Source organism: Sceloporus undulatus, chromosome 6 (assembly GCF_019175285.1).
Source record: "Sceloporus undulatus isolate JIND9_A2432 ecotype Alabama chromosome 6, SceUnd_v1.1, whole genome shotgun sequence".
Classification (NCBI taxonomy): Eukaryota; Metazoa; Chordata; class Lepidosauria; order Squamata; family Phrynosomatidae; genus Sceloporus; species Sceloporus undulatus.
The window spans coordinates 107,881,946-107,901,783 of record NC_056527.1 but is presented as its reverse complement, the minus strand read 5'-3'; the positions used below and the strand labels follow the sequence as shown (position 1 = coordinate 107,901,783).

The window sequence follows — 19,838 nt, the reverse complement described above, 5'->3', positions numbered from 1 at the left end:
TTTTAACTGCTATGGCTCTGTCCTACTGATCTTGGGATGTGCAGTTTAGGGACAAACATTTAGAATTCTTAGCCAGAGCACCTTGGGGCTGGACCAGATTACAAATCCCAGGATTTTATAAAATGGAACCATAGCCATTAAAGTGGAATATTAATGCTATAACTGTGTAGTATGAATGGACCCTGGTGCCATTCAGATTACACAACACAGAGCTAGATGGACAAACAGTCTGACTTCATACATAGTACTGTCCAACAAACTAAAACCAATTGCTAGTCCCAGCTAGTACAGAATGACTGAATCAATGGGACAATTGACAACTCAACAACTGATTCAGTGGAGCTAATGTAGCTCAGATTAACAATCGGATTTAGCCCTGTATTCCTAAAATGTGAAGAATGGCAGAGTTTGTTTCAAATTTTAATGCAAATAAGTATCATTCCTACTTCCTGAACCAATATTGAAACAATTTTACTGTACTTTGATATTGCACTTTTCAAAATTGTAACATTGCAGTTCTCCAAAAAGGTCTCTATTAGGGAAATATGCATGAGAACACATACGGTTTTTTTTGGGGTGGTGGTGGTGTAGATTAACAACTGATGTGGAAATGGGACACCGTGAATGTAAGCTTCAGAAGCAAAAACAAACAAACAAAAAACAAGAGAGCAAAAATGAAATTGATCCATCGTTAACATGACATACACATGAGAGAAACAGGGATAATAAAAAAACAAACCTGGCCAAATGAAACAATTTATAAAGCCTCCAAAGGCAGCAAAATGCAAGTCCAGGTTGGGTCAGTACTGTTACATGAATCCTGTCATTTAATCTTCATTCATATCATTGGCAAAATAAACTAAGCAGCACAATATTCAAGAAAACTATTAAGAATGAATGAATTAACAGTCCTCAAGAGTATCAGATACAGAGCCAATGCTTAACCAATGTTCGATGGCTTAAAAATAGCCAGACAATATGGCAAGGCAGGAATTAAGGATATTCTAAGAGCCACATGATTCCTGCCTTCAGCACAGGCTTATATAAGGCATACCTGGAGGTCAAACAAACAAGGAACAATTTTCTGTGTGGAGTACAATCTCTCATGCCCTTCCTTCCTCTCTTACCTCAGTTCCTAGTTGGAAACCTTCAGCAAGATCCACTGCCTGGTTGCATGTCTCTGGACTGCATTCTCTCACCCGCCTTTGCATTTCCTGTGGTAGAATGGCCAGAAACTGCTCCAGAATGAATTGCTCCAGGATCTGCTCTTTGGTATGCTTTTCCGGCTTCAGCCAGCGCCATGCAAGTGTCCGGAGTTTCTGGCATGCTTCTCTGGGCCCCTTGGATTCCAGATAACCATACTGCCTGAAACACTGCCGTTGAGTCTCTGTGGTGATGCCATAGTGACGCAGGATGCTTGCCTTTACCACATCGTAGTCATAAGCCACATTGAGCCCCAAGTCCCTGCAGGCTAGGAAGGCTTTAGGGCTCAGATGAGGCTTCAGCTGGGCTACCCATTCTTCCTTGGGCCAGTGTTGGGCATTGGCTGCCTGTTCAAAGGCTTCTAAGCAGGATTCAATATCATCTCCCAGCTGGAACTGAAGAATCCACGTGTTTTCCGACAAGGTAGGTGAGACCTTTACAGGGAAACTGGGGTCTAAGGCAAGTTCCTCCAGTGCACCTGCTTCTTCTAAGCTCTTTTGAGGACAGTCAACTCCTTCATTTTCTGGATTTTCACTGCTTAGAGTGTATGGGAAAGACTGGGTGTCCAGTGCTTCTAGTACTTGCTTCCAAGCATCCTCCCAGCACTGAGTGGGCCCAGGATGTGCCTGCTGGGGTGCTATATCATGGAGCAGGTCCTCTATGGTCCCACATTGCACCAGGTTAGGCAGCTCAGGCAATCTGACAGAACTGTCTATCTCCTCTGGAGTGGGCTCCATCTCAATCCATTTGGCCAATAGTGATCTTGTCTCCATCTCCATGGCCATTTTCTTAAAGCCTTTCCAAACTTTGGATTTTGCGGTATGTTAAAGTCTCTTTCTTAGGAAGCCACTAGACTGCACCTAACTGCTGTGTTCTAGATGATCTGGGCCAACATGAAAAGGATCGATTCAAAAGTGAATTCAAGATCCACAGAGCTTGGAAATATTTGTGGTATCACTTGCATGTTAATGTTAACTTGTTTATTGAAATTCATTGAAAAGAAATTTGTTGGTGTTCAGATGTTATAAAGTTAACGTGTGACAGTAATCATTAATGAAATCGTTATGTGGTACATTAACAATCACTGAAAATTACTAAAAAGGGCCCCCAATACCTCCAAACCTAAAATTACTGCTCAAAAAGTAACAAATGTAAACACTATAAAATGCAATAACACAGGCCTGCGTAACTGAGGGTCATAAATACTTTTTAAAAATGTATACTGGTTTTAATAGGAATTTGGAGTTCTAAATCCAAGAACGACCTCAGATTTGCTCCATCACATACATGTTTTTCACAACCTGCTTTGATGTTTGTATGTTGTAATATACGATTGGATGAAATGATCCTGCAAATAATTGCCCTACAAAGAGCAAGAAAGGGGTTAAAGTCTTCTAACAGACTTTCAGAACACCTTAATTGATATGAAACACAAAAATCTATTCAAAAGCACTAAAAGAAATTGCACTGGAGCATAAGCGTCTACACTTCATCAAAGCTGAGTAACAACTGAGTTGATAAAAGTACTGAATTTGTGAAAAAACTGTATGACATTTCAATTGTGTTTTACAAGTTCAGCATCCAAAAATACATTTAAAAACAGCTACAATATTAAAAAAAATTATTGCAGGCCTGTGTACTTTAAAAATAACAACAAGACCCTGGTTGTTTAATTATTAAAAGAACAAATTTTAAATTTGTTGCTGAAAAGTTCAACGTATTAGAGGTAATGAATTTATTTTTAAGGAAGTGTTTCCAAGCTCTGGAAATGCTTCTACAACAAAAGCGGAAGTGAAGAGATCCGATAATGTTCTTGTCTAAATCTTGTCTAAACTTTGAAGATGGAGCAGTCCTGGAGAAAGGAAACAAAAAACAAGGGCAGGGGAAGCAAGGGTTTTAATAGACAGAAAATGTGGGATGTATTGAACCATCAAATAGGACGTTCCTAACTGATTGTGAGACAGACTGCCTTGGAAAATAATAGGATTTCTTTCTTCTTGGAAGGATGTTTTACAGACTGAGTGCAGGATGTTTGGGGTCTTCTGTAACTCTAGGAGCATTTTTGCAAGTGAGGCGAACAACCCTGTTTAGTTCTGGGATGGGTCATTTTTAGATACTGTTTATGTAATATACAGAAAATTGAGGAAGTTTTAAAATTAAACATCAGACGCAATGCCAGCATACAATTAGGCAGTGAGGCATTTGCCTTAGGCAGTGTGTGTGTGTTGTGTTGTGTTGTGTTGTCTTGGGTGTGTGACTGAAGAGCAGAACATTGTTAAGTTCTTCAGAGGGCAGGGATGTATATGGGCTGTTCTTTCCCCAAGTACCAAAATAACTCGCCTGGTTTTGGGTGCTCCGTACCTTTCCTTGGGTTGCTATGGGGAGCCATTTGCTGCGTTGTCTTGGGCAGGAAAGTCTCTTGGTCCTGGCCTTTTATCTTAGCTTTATCTAAATCCTCTTATGAGAGGGCAGTTGGCTAGAGGAAAGCCATAGGCTGGAGGAACAGCATGGACCCCTGTCCAAAACTGGCAATTGTCCCCAGCACCCCTTTGCAGTTAAGGAGATACAGCAGATGTTCCAAGACTGGGTTTCAGCACTGGGCCTCATTTAGTGAACCAACTGACCATTATGGAATGACTATGGACCCAAACGGACAGGGCAAAATAAAGCTGCTTTGGGTCACTTTGGAGGTATGCTGTTTAAATGACACATGCATTGGAAGAGGCCAGAAGCTGCGCTCCAGTCCTTAGGAGTGGAGCATGGCTTTGGTAGTTTCTGGCCTCTTAGGGCGCATGCATCATTGGGACAGCACACCCCCAAAGTGACATGGAGCGGCTCTATTTGGCCTGTCTGTTCTGGCCCTATGTTAATTTTAGCTCTCAGGTTGTAGCCTTAGACCCTGTGAGTAGGAGGAAAGCTGTCGCACACTCTGGGCTGGTCATGTAGGCCTAGCAGACATGCTACGAACCGAGCCAGCCTAGACATAGCAGGCCTCTTCCTTTTGCTCTGCCACTTCCAGCCCTACAACCTTCCCAGCTCCACCGCCTTAATCCAGGGCCTAAGCCTGAGAGCATCAACGCTGGAGAGCTCTATTTGGCCAGACTTGGCCCCAGACATTCGGTGGCCTCTGGCGAAGGAGAAGGTTCACTAACCTTCTGTCTCCTTGGACAGAAGCCAAGGAGACTGGCAACTGCATCTTACACAGACTCCAACTCCCAGAATTCCATAGCCTTCAGCCAGACAACAAGTTAAAGCGGTGTCAAACCGGGTTATTTCTCCAGTGTGGATGCAGCCCCCGTTTCCTCATTAGGAGCTGGCCCTCCTCCCTCGCACAAAGCCTTCCCTTCCCCTTGAGTCCCTCTCAGAGCCACCCCCGACTTCGCATCCATCTTACCACGGCTCAAGCTACCTCTTTTCCCGCAGCTTCCCGTCATCCGTCCACTTTAACGGCTCCCTCGCAGCCCTTTACCCACAATCCCACGCGCTCAGTCCGGCAGAGCCTGTTCTGCGGCGACGGCCCAATCGCAGGCCTCTGGAGATAGAGAATGCGATAGGCTAGCAGAGCTGTCATTCTGAGTGACGCAAGAAACACGGCCCCGCCCCCACCCCTTCTCTGCATTGCCTTGCATTTCAGGCATGCGCAGTGAATCCCCAGATGCCTCACAGGCAGGTCCTCTTCCTCTTTTCTCTCTCTGCATTGCCTTTCCTTTCCTTTCACGCATGCGCAGTGACTGAGACCCGCTTCTCTCTCTCTCTCTCTCTGGTTGCCTTGCGTTTCGGGCATGCGCAACAGTCAGGTCCAGTCCAGAACACACTGCAGCAGATACAGTACTACACTCCTCCCTCCACATTCGCTGGGCTTAGGGCCACAGGTCACCTGTGAATATGGAAAAACCGCAAATAACAGAAACACTTATGTTTTTACCTGACACAACACCTCTCTAGGAATCTCTAGTCTAGGTCCTCCAGGGCAAGTCTGTGGTCAACATCTGCCAGACCTTGACCATAGAGTTACATTGGAGGAACTCAAAAGGCCTAGTGGAGTGTTCTCTCTAGGAATCCCTAGGCCATCAGTGCACCTTTTGGTTAAAGTTGACCATAGAGTTGCGCTGGAGGACCTAGACATTCCTAGAGAGAACATATTAACAAAATCAGTGAATAATCAAATCTACAAAAGTCAAAGCTGCAAAGGTGGAGGGAGGAGTGTAATCCATTTTGAGACTGCTTTAACATCCCTGGCCCAATGCCAGGGCATCCTGGGAACTGTATTTGTTTCAGAGGTGCTGCAAGATCCCATTGCATACTCTTAAATTCATTGCTTCTCATACATCATACACATACGATTTATAAACTGAGAGACAAAATGAAAAAAAAAATGCATTATAGACATTGAAGTCACAAATGGGAACAATTTTGTTTTGCATACTAGAGTAAAGGTAGTAAAGAAGAAAAGACAACAACATTTATTTAAAATGACTTTATTATACTGAAAAAAGACATGGGAAATAATCCTTATTAATGTACAAATGTTTTATGTGATGGATTTTGTCTATTAAAATAAAGTTTTAAAAAATTAAATTCCGTGCTTCTCAATCCATTGGTCATCAAGAGCAGAGTGACCAGATGCCCTAACCTCAATGGAGGACAAAGGCACCGCAAAATGTAGGACATTCAAGAAAAATGTAGGCCAATACAAAACAAAAGCTAAAAACACTCATATATAAATTAATGTGGTTTATTTACTGCAATATTACATATACTGCATTTTATTATGTACTCAGTTGTCTTTTTCTGATCAACTTATCCCTGATTTTCACCCCTTCTTATCTTCCCAAACTCCTTCTTCCTCTCCTCCTTTTCATTTCAGCTCTTGAAACAGAGAAAACTGCACCTGTGTGTCATTAACCATGAGTATTAAGTGTATGTTTCCCACAAAGCCTGTCTAGACCGGTTTTGTTTAAAGTACAAGGAACAGAAACTGAGCTCTCAATTGTCCTCTATGCAAAACTAGTTTTCAAGCAAGTTTTCTAGAAGGCCAGGATGATGGAAAGCACCTAGTTACTGAACATTGGCTAAGGTCCATTTTGGACTACAATGCCTAGATTTCCCAGCCACTGTGGCTCACAGGATGTTGGAAGTTGTAGTCCTTTTCATGCTCGGAAACAAAAACCTTCCTGTTGGATCATGTTAGGGACATTGGACTGGCACAGAAACTATAAATTCCTGTCCAAGAGTTGGGGCAGAGGCTGTCAAAAACTACTCTGTCCTGGTAGTTGAAAGATAGAAAACTAATATTTAGGAGTCAAATTGATACTTTTATTTTCTTGGTTTTAAAGTTTTTTCTTTCATGCGTAGCAATCTGATGTAGAGAATAATATCACATTTCCTGTCATGCTGGCTAGAAAAAATCCACTTGCTGAACCTCTTTGTGTCAGGCATTCTGCAGACTGCAGTTAAAGAGAGAAGAGTGCTGGTTTAGAGAGACGGCAGGGGTTTCTTTGCCTTCAAGAGGGATGTAGGGCAGGAGATAATTTATAATCACTTTGAAGTTCTCAAATATACAAGTGTATATGTGTTAATTAGCTCACAAGTGCCAGGGTGTCTACACTATAACCACCACCTCTTTCATTATTTGTACAAATGATAAACACTGTTCATAACTCGGTTGCCACTGCTGGCATTTTTTGCATTTCAGTTCCCTCTGATTTCACCATTTGCAGTGCTGTAAACAGCCCGGTGGATACAAATACAGTGGTGCCTCGGGTTACGAAATTAATTCGTTCCGCGGCACCGTTCGTAAACCGAAAAGCCTTCGTAAGCCGAATTGCCATAGGCGCTAATGGGGAAAAGCCGCGGTTCCTTTTAAAATAGCGCCGAAGTTTTTTCGTAACCCGAAAAAACATTCGTAACCCGGAACAATTATTTCCAATGGCATTTTTTCGTATCCCGAAAAATTCGTAACCTGGGTATTTCGTATCCCGAGGTACCACTGTAACACAAAAAGAGCCGTGTTAGATCAGACCAAAGGCCTATCTAGTGTAGCATTCTGTTCACACAGTGGCTAGGAAAATGACCCTGGAAAGCCTGATGTGAGGGCAGCAGTGCTGTCCCCTTCATTGTTGTGTGCCTTCAAGTCATTTCCAACTTTGGTGATGCTAAATAAAGTGAACCTGTCATGGGGTTTGCTTGGCAAGATTTGTTCTGAGGAGATTTGCCATTACCTTCCCCTGAGGCTGAGAGTGTCACTTGGTGAGTTTCATGGCCAAGCCCTGGTCATAATGCAACACTCAAACCACTATGCCACACGGGCTCCTATTCCCTAGCAAATGATATACAGACATACCTCAGTTAAGAAACCCTCCAACAAAGAAGATTCTTTTTACAAAGTCTTTTTTCGCCCACCCAGCCACTCTTTTCTTCCTCACTTTCAGTCTAGCTGAATGTTTTTTAGCAGCATCAACACTGAGAGGATGTACAGACTGTGATGTGAAGGTGCAGCAGCATGTCTGCAGTAAACAAGGAAATAAAGCCAGAGTTGGGGAAGAATGGGGTTATATCCTAGGTCCTCTAGCGTAACCCTTGCCAGAAGTTGACCATAGAGTGGTATTGGAGAAGCTAGAGGTGTCTAGAGAAAACACCTCTCTAGGCATTTCTAGGTCCTCCAGCCTGATTCTATGATCATGGCAGATGTTGACCATAGAGTTGCGCAGGGGATTCCTAGAGGGGTTTTACCTCAGATAAAAAGAATAGTGTTTTATTATTTGCAGCTTTCCCCCATTCAAAGGGATCCTTCACCCTTAACCCCAGTGAATGTGGAGGGACCACTGTAATCCAGTTTGAGGTCGCTTTAACTACCTTGGCTCAATGCTAGAGAATTCTGGGAACTGTAGTTTTGTGAGACATTTAGCCTTCTCTGTCAGAGAGTTCTGGTGCCACAATAAACTACATTTCCCATGGCTTCCCTGGCACTGAGCTCTGAGGGCAGCTAATCTCAAACTGGATTGTTTCAGCAGTGTGTTTTGGACCAAACCCACACTATACTAGCAGAGTGGTCCCCAAACCGTGTTCTTTAAGGGATTTAGGACTACAGCTCCCAGAATCCTAGGCTATTGGCCAACATGACTGAGGCTTCTGGGAGCTGAAGGCCAAAGTCTCTTAGGGCACAGTCTGGGGAACTACTATATGGGCAACCTTTGGAGAAGCGGAAATGAAAGCGTTAAATCAGATTAGGCCCCGCCCCTCGTGGGCGGAGCTCCAGGGGAAGAGGTCTGTGGAACTCTGGGAGACGACTCCGCTGCTAGGAGGTAGGTCAATGCATTTAAAAGAGCAGCAGTTGCGGGAAGCCTCCCCATTCACAATTAGGGTCGCCTCCCAGGACTTGATCACAAATGGGAGATGTGTCTTCCCTTTCCTGCCCTCTAATTCAATGGTCCCCCAAACTGTCCTCTTTAAGGGATTTTGGACTTCAGCTCCCAGAATCCCAGGCTATTGGCCAACGTGGCTGAGGCTTCTGGGAGATGAAGTCCAAAAGCTCTTAAAGGGCACAGTTTGGGGGCCACTGCAAACTTGCTTGAGGACTTATGAAGGTGTTGTTGTTGTTGCTGTGTGCCTTCAGGTCCTTTCCAATTTATGGAGACCCATTCATAGGGTTTTCTTGGCAGGCTTAATCAGAAGGGGGTTTGTCATTGCTATCCTCTAAGACTGAGAGAGTGTGACTTCCTAAGGTCACCCAGTGGGTTTCCATGACCCTAAGAGGAACTTATACAGTAATAGGGTTTTCTTGGCAGGTTTCATCAAAGAGGGTTTCCTTTGCCATCCTTAGAGGCTGAGAGAGTGTGACTTGCCTAAGGCCCCTCAGTGGGTTTCCATGATTATAAGTGGAACTTATCCTAGGCTAGGGTTTTCTTGGCAGGCTTCATCAGAAGGGGTTTGCCATTGCTATCCTCTGAGGCTGAGAGAGTGTGACTCGCAAAAGGTCACCCAGTGGGTTTCTATGACCCCAAGGGGAACCTATCATCGGGTTTTCTTGGCAAGTTTTAATCAGAGAGGGTTTGCCACTGCTATCCTCTGAGGCTGAGCTGGGATTCAAACCCTGGTCTCCAGAGCCGTAGCCCAAAGTTTGAACCACTGTTTTTATATATATATATATATATATATATAATTTATCCTTTTTTAAAACTGATGTTTGTGTATAGATGTTCATTTGCATTGCTTTTAATAAGTTGTAAACCAGCTTGAGCCCCGTTATTGGGGAAAAGGCCAGGTATAAATAAATATACACCAAGTAAATATATTATAAATGTGTATAAATGTATTTTTTTTTCCAATTTCACAGTAGCCATTTTGCTTATGTTTTATTTGAAGATTGAGCCCCAAGGAGACTTCTTCTCGCACCTGAGACATGTCAGCGGGCATCACTCTCACAAGAGCAAATGTCTTGTTCCGGCAACATCTTTTTACGCTCCTGGACAACCCCAGTCGCACCATCCATGCTTCCTGCGCTGCATTCGCCGGACACAACAAATGGTCTAAGGTCAAACATGTGAAAGGCCCAAAAGACACTGCTCGGTCCCGCCTTTTCCAAAAGCTCACCATGATGATCCGACTGGCAGTCAAAGGTACAGTGGCAGCATTTGCATTGTTATTGTGAGAGGTGAGTGAAGAAATTGTGTGCCTCCAGAAGCTGCCAGCCAGTGAGGGAAAAAGCTGGTGGTTAGGGGTTGACCCTGGGCAAGTCATTTTCTCTCAGCCTCAGAGGAAAGCAATAGTAAACCCTTGCTCAACAAACCTTCCCAAATTTAAACAAAAATAGGTTTGCATACAACAACAACAACAGCAACAACAAGGGTTGTGTATAGACTATAATTAGAAACATCTGGGAGGCCAAAGGAGTCCCAACCGTGTTGTAATGAACAAATCTGATGTTCTATATTTGTGTAGACGGTAGACCTGAAGAAAAAGGCCCATGACCAGGCAAGGTCTCTGCTGCTAATCACTGTAGTCCCTAACAACAACAACAACAACAAATCAACAATGAACAACATCAATTAAAAAACAACACCTATTATTATTATTATTATTGTTAATGCATTTTAATCAATGTTACTCATTTCTGATCTGTTGTTCTCTGCCTCAATCCATGGAGAGAGCCAGGTAGGTATTATTATTATATCGAGGCAGAAAACAACAACAAATCAGAAATGAGTAACATTGATTAATACACATTGATAATAATAACAATAACAATTATTATTATTATTAACATGTTTTTTAAATGTTGTTTATTGCTGATTTATTGTTCTTCACCTATTTATTGTTCTTCACCTCGATCCATGGGGAAAGATGGGTAAGAATTATTATTATTAATGTGTTTTAATCACTGTTGTTCAGTGTTGATTTGTTGTTCTCTGCCTTGATCCATGGGGAGAGGCAGGTAAGAAATAATACTATTATTATCATTATTTCTCCTCACAGGTTGAAACGGGAACAGCAGCAAATCAACAATGAACAAAATTGATTAAAATACAGTAATTCATAAGTCCAGGGCAGGGTACAGATAAGTCCAGTTTGAAAGGACAAATAAGACACACACAAGTTTTAAAATAGTCCACATTTAAAATTCAACATTTAAATTCACCATTTAAAAATCAGCTTTCCTCCCATACCTTAAATGGCAGAGGTGAGGAAGATGATCTCCAGGTGCAACTCAAGACATTTTGCTGCTCAAAGCAAAGGGCAAGATGATAATAATAATGATGATGATGATGTAGTAATCATGCAGCGATGATGATAATTAATATATTATCTCTCATGTTCTCAAATGTCTTTGGCAGAAGGAGGCCCCAATCCAGAATTGAACAGTAATTTAGCCAACGTTATTGAACAGTGTCGGAGCAAAAGTATGCCAAAATCTTCCATTGAAGCAGCAATCACTGGTGGGGTATGTTCCTCATATCTTTGAGTCTGGTACACAGATGTGGCCACCATCACTGTCTTTGTGCATGAAATGCATTTTGGAGAAGAGAGATTAACTGGGGCAAGAAATGCATCTGTGGCCGTCCAGATGCTGTTGAATTGCAACCCTTCCCATTAACTATCCTGATGAGAGCTGATTGGTGTTATAGTCCCATACAGCATCTACAGGGAAATTGTTCTGTTGTGACTTGCTCTCCACCTTTGTGTCCTTAAGCCAGCAAAGGCTGGGTGGGTTATATATGTAGCAACAGCACTGACCCATATCCACAGAACACTGTGGGGTAAATTTTTACACTGTGGTGTAAAATGCATATACTGTACAAGTATACCTCCATTATAGAAATAAATATATATGTTATTAGGCATTACTGTAGGAAAAAGTAACATAGAAATAATGGGGACAGATTCCTATACCACAGTTAATAAGAGCAGTTGAAAAGAAGTGCAAATGTTTTATTTAAAACCAACAGTATGCACATAGGAAATGAAGCACCTAGGTCAGGTAAGCTTTGCATAAGTCAACAAGAACTTGTTAAACCTTTTAAAGACCATTTGACGTCTTCTTCCAAAATACATCCAGGGATGATTTTTTCTTTTCTTTCACCAGCTTCCATGTTTCTCCATTTTCGTGGCCAAACGTAAGATCTGTGCTCTTTTTAAAAGCATGTTGGAGTTAGCTGGTGAGGCAGGCTTATCTGCTCCCCTCTCTTCTCTGTTTTACTGTTCACACATGCTTAGGGATTTTGGAGTTAGCTCCTTCTTACCTTGCCTGTTGTAGGCAGGCACACACAGCTATAGGAGTGGCCAGAAGCAGAATCCTACTTTTTCCTAACATAAGCTTTATTGCCTTGTTTACTGCAGATAGATTGCTGGAATCCAGCACTGAAAGTCTGTGTTTCTCAGCCTTCCTTCACCATCTTCTCAGTGCAGATACTTCTAAAAAAAATCCTTCAAGATAGGCATAGACTGAGGATGAAAAGGAGGTGGGGCTATTTGTAAAACGGTCTGCTTGTCAGAGGCTTTGTTAACTATTCTTGTGTTGTCTAGACCAGGGAATCATGCAACCTTCCAGATGTAGATGAACTAGAATTCTCAGTATTCATTGCCATTTGTTGTAATAGCTAAGACTGCTGGGATTTGCAGTCCAACAACATCTAGATAACCATTTCCACTCATTCTCTAAACAAAAATGTGATTTGTGACTGTAAATATAAATGACAAAATTGTGGTTCTGGGACTGGAAATAAGATTTCCTTTCCAGAACTTTATTTTGGGAGGAGGAAAACTAGAGGGACTTGGGAGGCTGCTCATGGGTCTGATTTAAATGATGGGGTCTCTAAATGGTACAATTTACTCATGTTTTTCATTGTTTGAATAGGATAAAGCCAAGTCCTCATACCTGCTCTATGAAGCACGAGGCCCTGGTGGTTCCTCCCTGCTTATCGAGATACTGACAGACAATGCCAAGAGGTCCTTCCAAGAAATCCGCCGTCTTTTGAGCCAACACGGGTTAGTGAGTTGGACCTCTGTCAGCAGGCAGATGGGTATTAGGGTCCTTGTTGGCATCATGGCCAAATGTTCACAGCTGTCTGATGCTACAGAAAGTATGAATTTGTGTTAGTGATCTTGTTTGGGTTTTGTTGTTGTTGTTTTGTTTTGTTTTTGCATTAGCTTGGTAGCTTGTGTCTGGGAAAAGATAAGAAGGTTGAAAAAGGACTGGAAGAGTGAATTTTCCTCTGTTACTGCTTGACACAGTTCTCCTTGCTAATGAAGGAAAGGAGAGATGGGTCATACTTTCACCTTTGATTTTCTCTGCTTGGTTTTACACTGTATAATCCTCAGGAATTCATCTTCCATCAGCCTTACGTGGGCAGGGTACACATAAGTCCAGGGCCCCCATATGCCCAGTAATGGGGAATTTGATCACTGATCAGGAATAGTATAAATAGGACTATTTGTTTAGAGACCCAGTACTGCCTCTGGCTGTAAGAAGGATATTGTATTTTAGTCTTTTAACAAGCAATCTATTTTAATATTGTAATATTTTAATTCTATTTTAATGTATCACTTTTGTATACTTTTAATTGTACTGTTCTTATAATATTGTGAGCTACTATGGGTCCCGGTTTTGGGAAAGAGCAAGATATTAGTAATAATAATAATAATAATAATAATGTATTTCATCAGCAAAAAGGCTAAAATACTTCTCTGCTGCATACCATTTGCTGCATCATCTACCACCAGTAAAACTTACGGTGTAGCCGTAATGTGGCTTAGTGCTTGGCACTGAACAAATTATTGGGAAGGACAGGAACTACAGCAAGTGCCAGAACAACAGTGTGAGATGAAATAGGCTGGGAGATTGCAGCTGGTGTTTGAGGTTGTTATCCAAAGTAACTTGTACAAGCTCTGGATTGGAGGAGCAAGAACTTCCAGTTCATTGTTTGCTTAGATTTCACGCTGTGGCCTTCCTGCTTGGTTCCCTGCAGAGGCATGTTTGCTGATGGGGCTCGGCACAGTTTTGAGAAGAAGGGGGTTGTGACTGTGAGCAAGGAAGATCGGTCCAGCAGTCCAGTCAGTCTGGATCAGGCCCTCGAGTTGGCTATTGAAGCTGGAGCAGAAGATGTCCAGGAGGAAGAGGATGAAGAAGGGAAGATGATATTAAAGGTGAGGTGTGAGTTAGGTTGAAAATATAAGAAGGAGAAGGACATGCTTTTGATATGACTATATTCCTTACCATGTTTGGACTTTCCCAGGATCAATGGCTTTTCAATGTAACTTTCCCCTATTGAAACAGCAATGCATCTTTCCAAGCAGCTCCCTTTTAACGCTTCTGATCTGTAAGAATATTCTGTGAGATTGCCATAGAAATGTAGAATTCCACATCCTGAGTTTTGCACTCATTTTTAAAGCAAGTTTGCATTGCTTCTGTAATCAGAGGGAAGGGCACCAATGCCCTTTCATAGCCCTTCTCAAACTTGGTGGCCTTCAGATATGTCACACTACAACTCCCATTATCTCAGGCTGCATGCTGGGGTGATGGCTTTGTTGTCTGACACATCCTCAGGAAGCCAGGTGAAGATAGTCTGTCCCTTCGGATACTGAGATTTCACATGTATTATCAGTATTATAAACAGAAATGTGAATGTCCTCATCTGATCTGGCTATACTTAATTGACTTAATATATGTTTGTTCTGAGAGTGGTTTGAGTCTTGGAGTAGGACTCTGAGAGACCACAGTTTGAATCCCTGCTCAGCCATGGAAACCCACTGGGAAACTGTGAGCAAGTCACACACTCTCAGCCTTAGAGGAAGGCAATGGTAAAATAAACCTTGTCAAGAAAATCCATAAGTTGAAGTTGAAGTTGACACAAAGGCACATAACATCAGCAGTGCCGATAGCAGAATCTGGGGCTCCAGTTGCATAATTTGGCTATTTTGGACACGGAGAAAACTGTCCTAGATGGACTCCACTCTATATTTTAGCATGGAGAAGTGTATTTTGCTTTCACTTATGAGATCCTCCTACTCATATCCTCTACTGTCCTCACATCCCTCCATTGCTAAAAGTATCCCAAAATTCTCAAGTCTCTACCAATACATTAGACTCCTCTTCCTGTGTCCAAGATATATTTCTGCCATTCTGCATCAGCACTAGGAATCTTAAACTGTTCATTCTTGGATGAAACGCTTCCTTGCTTATGTTCAAAGCTCTTAAGGATTCCTGCCTGATTTTTCTTCTTTGCTTTCCCCCCTCCAGTTTATCTGTGCAGTGCCCACTTTGCGCCAGGTCCGTGAAAAACTCGAGTTGCTGGGCCTGTCTTCAATCTCAGCCAGCCTTGAATTTATCCCAACTGTTAACACTCAGCTTACTGATGAAGAGATGGAGCGGACGTCACAGCTGCTAGAGGCACTCCGAGACTGTCTGGATGTTGTCCGAGTGTATGACAACATTGTCTAGATTTACAAGCCTTCCTTGGTAGTATCTCTTTGCCTCTGAATGGGAGCTGCCAAAGACTTGTTGATGGAGTCTTGGGTTACTTTTTGTTTGACCTTTAAAGGAGGACAAACCTGGGATGACTTTTCTAACTGATTGATTGGCAGCCATGAGTGAGGGTTACTTAACATGTTTTTGAAGTTTCACCTCACTTTTTCTGGGTTCCCTTCTCACAGTACCTGACCTGAAGACTGGCTGACCTGGTGTACAGAAAGGAATGGTTTGTGAAACAGTTGTGGATGCTGGCAAAACATGCTAGATAGAATTTGGGAATCCAGCCTTTTTGTACACTGACAAACATCAATGAGTGTTTACCAAGATGGACAAAGTGCAGCCCACTGGCCATGTGCAGCCCCACAGAGCTGTTTTTGTGGTCCCTGAAACAGTCAAAAATATATTTTTTAAATACCTAAATGCTTTCTAGAAAGTGTGGAGGCGTTTTCACCATGTTTTTGTTCCCCCAATGGCCAAGTTAAAACCAGGAGAGGAAAGCATTTTTCTAGAAAGCATTTTTCTGAAACAAGAAGTGACAAGGAAGTGACTTCCATTTACACTCTGTTGTTTAAAAAGCCTCTTTTTGAGCCTAAAAACACGACAAAAATGCTTCCAAAGCCACTAGAAGGGGTTTGGAGACAAACAAAATTTTAAAACCCTCCTTCCCACACCAGTATAGATGGGTGGTGTTGCAGCCCTCCAAGGTCTCCTGGGAGCCCAATGCAGTTGCCTAGCCTTCCAGAGTTGCCTTCCCTGATCTAAAACCAGAACTTGAAAATGTTCTGCCTAACCCCCATCCTTTTGTTGAAGCTGTAGTGTCCTCTAGTGGAATAAAATCTGTGCATCAATGCCAGTGGCCGTTCAGTCTTATTACCAACTCTGCACTAGCTCAGGAATAGCAAATGAACTGAGTGCTGTTCCTGAGCTCATGGTGCTCTGGCTATTGAATATCGTACCCCCTCTTTTGGAAACCAGACTGGCCAGTGGAAGTAGTAGCTTGTTTCTCCACTTTCTGAGGATATGGGGCACTGGCCAATAAACTCCACAAGTGATAACCTTTGATAACATTCAGTCTGTTGTCAGAAGATTGCTTCATATATTGTGAAATGTACACACCAAGAAAGAAGTTGACATAACTTCTGCTGCTCCAGAAAACAGGACCCGGAACAATGGATGCAAGCTACAGGAAAAGAGATTCCACCTGAACATTAGGAGGAACTTCCTGACAGTAAGGGCTGTTCGACAGTGGAATGCACTCCCTCGGAGGGTGATAGAGTCTCCTTCCTTGGAGGTCTTTAAACAGAGGCTGGATGGCCATCTGTCAGGGATGCTTTGATTTGGATTTCCTGCATGGCAGGGGGTTGGACTGGATGGCCCTAGTGGTCTCTTCCAACTCTATGATTCTATGATAAGTGTAGCAGAAGTGATCTGAGGACACCCTTCTATAGTGTTAAGATTTTTATTGTCAGAGGTAGCAAAGGTGTTTCCAACAAACTATTTCTGCTATGCTTAGGTTTTATCTGTTCAGCCTGAATACCAGTCACTATTTTGAGTAAAATAGTAAATGTGTCTGTTTCAGGATTGTTACAGCTATCTTACTTCTTCTTTCGTGCTTTTCTGCTTTGGACAGAACTTCAAACTCCTTGTTACTGGATGATTTCATAAATATTCCCTTTCTTTATGCCTTGTGTCTGTTCAAGAGAGCTAACATGATTTATGTGTGCAACTGCTTTTTACTTCCCTCTTCAAAGGAAATGTGAGGCAGTAAATAGATGGTTGTTATGAATTTTCTCTCCCACTCTGTCCTGAAGTCTTGAAGTGATTACAGAATATTGTTTATAGTCACAACCATCTCTTAAAGTAGCTAAGGCCTTTCTATAGAAATTTGAAAGTCTTCCTAGTGTGGGCTAACACTTATAAAAGATTTAAACTTGGGTGGTTTATGGCGTAACTGCAATTGTACATGCACAGACTGTAAATATGCAAAAATGAAGGTATACTAAGATGTGTCTGGAAAAAGTAAAAATGTTTGGACTACAAGAGATAACAGGCAACTGTGTGTGCACACTAATAGTATCAAACAGAAAGAAAAAGGATTACGTTGTGAGGCCATAGGTTGACTTATCCTACATTTCAACCTTTTGTCCAGGAGGAATGCCAAAATGTCCTCCAGTTTAAGCACGACTAAGCAGCATGAATTTATATTTATATTAGGGGTTTTGGCTTTTATTTTGCAAGGCCCTACATTTTTCTTGAATGTCCTATATTTTCCAGTGTTTTGTCCTTCTTTGCAGTTATGACATCTGGTCACCCCATGAAGCCAGGATGTTGGTAGAAATATTTGTGTATAACTGCTGCAATGTGTATTCATGTTGGCATGAGTACAAATTGTATATCTCTGTTTGAGACCGCAGGGGAACATGCACGGGACTGAGTGCAGGAATTTTCTACCTGTTTATGCCAGTTAATCATGTGACTAACTCTTTGTACATGACTGCATCTTTAGCAAGGCTAATGCGTTCCAGTTATTTGTGACTGTGTATATACAGTACCTCCATGCTATTAATAGGTGGATTTCTGCATGCCCTGGTGCCTTTTTAAGCATTTCTTTGCATGGTGTATGTACCTAAATTTTCTTGTGCATGGTACAGGTACATGAATTTCACTACACACTTGCTAATGCTTTGCTGCATGCTAGCTACCTAGTATGTCTTGTCTGTAGGTTTCTCTCTCGTCAGTCTCTGTGTTTAAGCCTTGTGGCTTTAATTTCATTAGGGTATATCTATCATATTATACATTTCCTTCCTGGGAAGGAACTGCAGTTCGTCAAGGACTGCACAGAATTCTCAGAGTGCTTGCAAAACTAAAATCCTAAACACATGTACTGTGAAGCATGGTGCACTTGAATCAGCAGCAGTTTGCTTTTGCTTACAGGCTGAATGCATATTTCTCAGAAAAGCTGTGATGATAAAAAAAACCTTCTCTTGACCCCTCCTCTTTGTCTAGCTATCGTCCGATTTCTCTTCTTCCGTTTCTTTCTAAAGTTTTGGAACAGGTTGTTTATTCTCACTGTCTTGAGTTTCTTGAAGCCAACTCCATCCTCAATCCCTTTCAGTCTGGTTTCCGCCCAAGGCATTCTACAGAGACAGCTCTCACTAAGATCTCCAATGACCTTTTACGGGCCAAGGCTAATGGCCTTTACTCTGTTCTCATCCTTCTTGATTTGTCTGCAGCCTTTGACACCGTTGATCACTCTCTTCTAGTTGATATACTTTCTGACCTTGGGTTCTCAGACTCTGTTCTCGACTGGTTTAGATCTTATTTGTCAGACAGATCTTTTGCAGTGCTCACAGGTGGTCAGACTTCATCTCCTGTTCCCTTATCTGTTGGAATTCCCCAGGGGTCTGTTCTGGGTCCCCTTCTGTTTTCTCTCAACACACTGTCCTTAGGTAAACTCATTAGTTCTTTTGGCTTTTCCTACCATCTGTATGCCGACAAAACCCAGTTGTATCTTTCCACCCCTGACCTTTCTCTAAAGCTTGAACAGCAAGTTTAGTCTTGCCTCACAGCTGTCTCGCAGTGGATGCGCCATCGGCGTTTGAAGCTCAACATGTCCAAGACGGAGCTTCTTGTCTTTCCTCCTAAGCCCACCCTTCAACACTCCTTTTCTGTCTCTGTGGACATTTCTATTCAACCAGCCCAGCAAGCCCGCAGTCTCGGTTTTATCTTTGATTCTTCTGTCGTGTATCCCTCAGATCCAGACCACAGCCAAGGCTTGTAGATTCTTTCTATACAATATTACCAAAATCCAACCATATCTCTCTGCCTCTACTGCCAAGATCCTGGTCCATGCCCTAGTGGTCTCACGACTTGATTACTGTAACATCCTCCTGGCCAGGCTTCCTCTTTCTCACCTCCGTCCTTTAATTTCTGTCCAGCATTCAGCTGCACGCATTATCACATCCACCCACCGCTGTGACCATATCTCTCCTGTGTTGGCATCCCTTCACTGGCTCCCCCTCCCTTTCCGCATTCAGCATAAGCTCCTGTTGTCAACATTTAAAGCCCTCCATGGGCTGGCCCCTCCTTACTTATCAGACCTTATTTCTCCTCACCTTCCAAGTAGGGCCCTCCGTTCTGGTAGTCAAGGTCTGCTGTCACAGCCCAGGATTTCCTCTGCCCCATCTCGGATTCGCCCCTTTTCACTCGCTGCCCCTCACGCCTGGAACCTTCTTCCCCCGTGAGCAAGAGCCATCACTTCTTTAACCAGCTTCAAAACGGAGTTGAAGACCATCCTGTTCAGGGAAGCGTTCCCAGGCATTGCATAACTGTCACTTGCTATTTGATGTTCTTTTGTTGCCTGTTTTATTGAATCATTTCCTGTATTGCCATGTATTTTATATGTATTATGCTACTAGAGAGGTCCCTTCCCCACCACCACTCCCTTCTCCTTTTGTGTCATGTCTTGTTAGATTGTAAGCCTGAGGGCAGGGAACCGTCCAATTAAAAAGATTGTATGTACAGCGCTGTGTAACTTTACAGCGCTTTATAAATAAAGGTTGTTAATAATAATAATAATAATAATAATAATAATAATAATAATAATAATAATAATAGCCAAACTAATTTGGAGCTGGTTTGTGGCTCAGATCAGGGTTTGGCAGTCTTC

At 42.4% G+C, this 19,838-nt stretch overlaps 2 protein-coding genes across 5 annotated transcripts in view; one reads left to right on the top strand and one right to left on the bottom strand.

Annotated features, from left to right (window-relative positions):
• The window catches only part of LOC121932717 (zinc finger protein 135-like), a 13,204-nt gene extending 8,483 nt beyond the window's left edge, over nucleotides 1-4,721 (bottom strand). Inside the window, exons 1-2 of one of the 2 annotated variants that reach the window (XM_042471638.1) lie at nucleotides 4,598-4,721; nucleotides 1,128-3,055 (exon numbers count right to left, since the gene is read on the bottom strand). In XM_042471638.1, the coding sequence (XP_042327572.1) occupies nucleotides 1,128-1,988 (861 nt within the window). In that variant the 5' untranslated portion in view covers nucleotides 1,989-3,055; nucleotides 4,598-4,721. The remainder of the gene's footprint in view (nucleotides 1-1,127; nucleotides 3,056-4,597) is intronic. The other variant, XM_042471639.1, reaches the window with a different exon arrangement.
• Nucleotides 4,722-8,351: 3,630 nt separating this feature from the next.
• Nucleotides 8,352-16,018, top strand: LOC121932758 (translational activator of cytochrome c oxidase 1). 3 transcript variants are annotated; one of them, XM_042471719.1, is made up of 6 exons: nucleotides 8,352-8,507; nucleotides 9,568-9,821; nucleotides 11,037-11,143; nucleotides 12,557-12,687; nucleotides 13,668-13,845; nucleotides 14,939-16,018. In XM_042471719.1, the coding sequence occupies exons 2-6, from the start codon at nucleotides 9,605-9,607 to the stop codon at nucleotides 15,137-15,139; spliced, it is 834 nt and encodes a 277-aa protein (XP_042327653.1). In that variant the 5' UTR covers nucleotides 8,352-8,507; nucleotides 9,568-9,604; the 3' UTR covers nucleotides 15,140-16,018. The 3 variants fall into 3 exon arrangements, with proteins under 3 accessions (XP_042327653.1, XP_042327654.1, XP_042327656.1); XM_042471720.1 differs by having other exon boundaries at nucleotides 8,355-8,507; nucleotides 9,539-9,821; XM_042471722.1 differs by lacking the exon at nucleotides 8,352-8,507 and having other exon boundaries at nucleotides 9,752-9,856.
• Nucleotides 16,019-19,838: the final 3,820 nt, after the last annotated feature.

Excerpts from the sequence above, each read along its gene's own strand:
- LOC121932758 (XM_042471719.1), top strand. The coding sequence starts at position 9,605 with ATGTCAGCGGGCATCACTCTCACAAGAGCAAATGTCTTGTTCCGGCAA. Across the intron at positions 9,822-11,036 it reads GATCCGACTGGCAGTCAAAG|AAGGAGGCCCCAATCCAGAA; the intron begins GTACAGTGGCAG and ends TGTCTTTGGCAG. Across the intron at positions 12,688-13,667 it reads CGTCTTTTGAGCCAACACGG|AGGCATGTTTGCTGATGGGG; the intron begins GTTAGTGAGTTG and ends GGTTCCCTGCAG.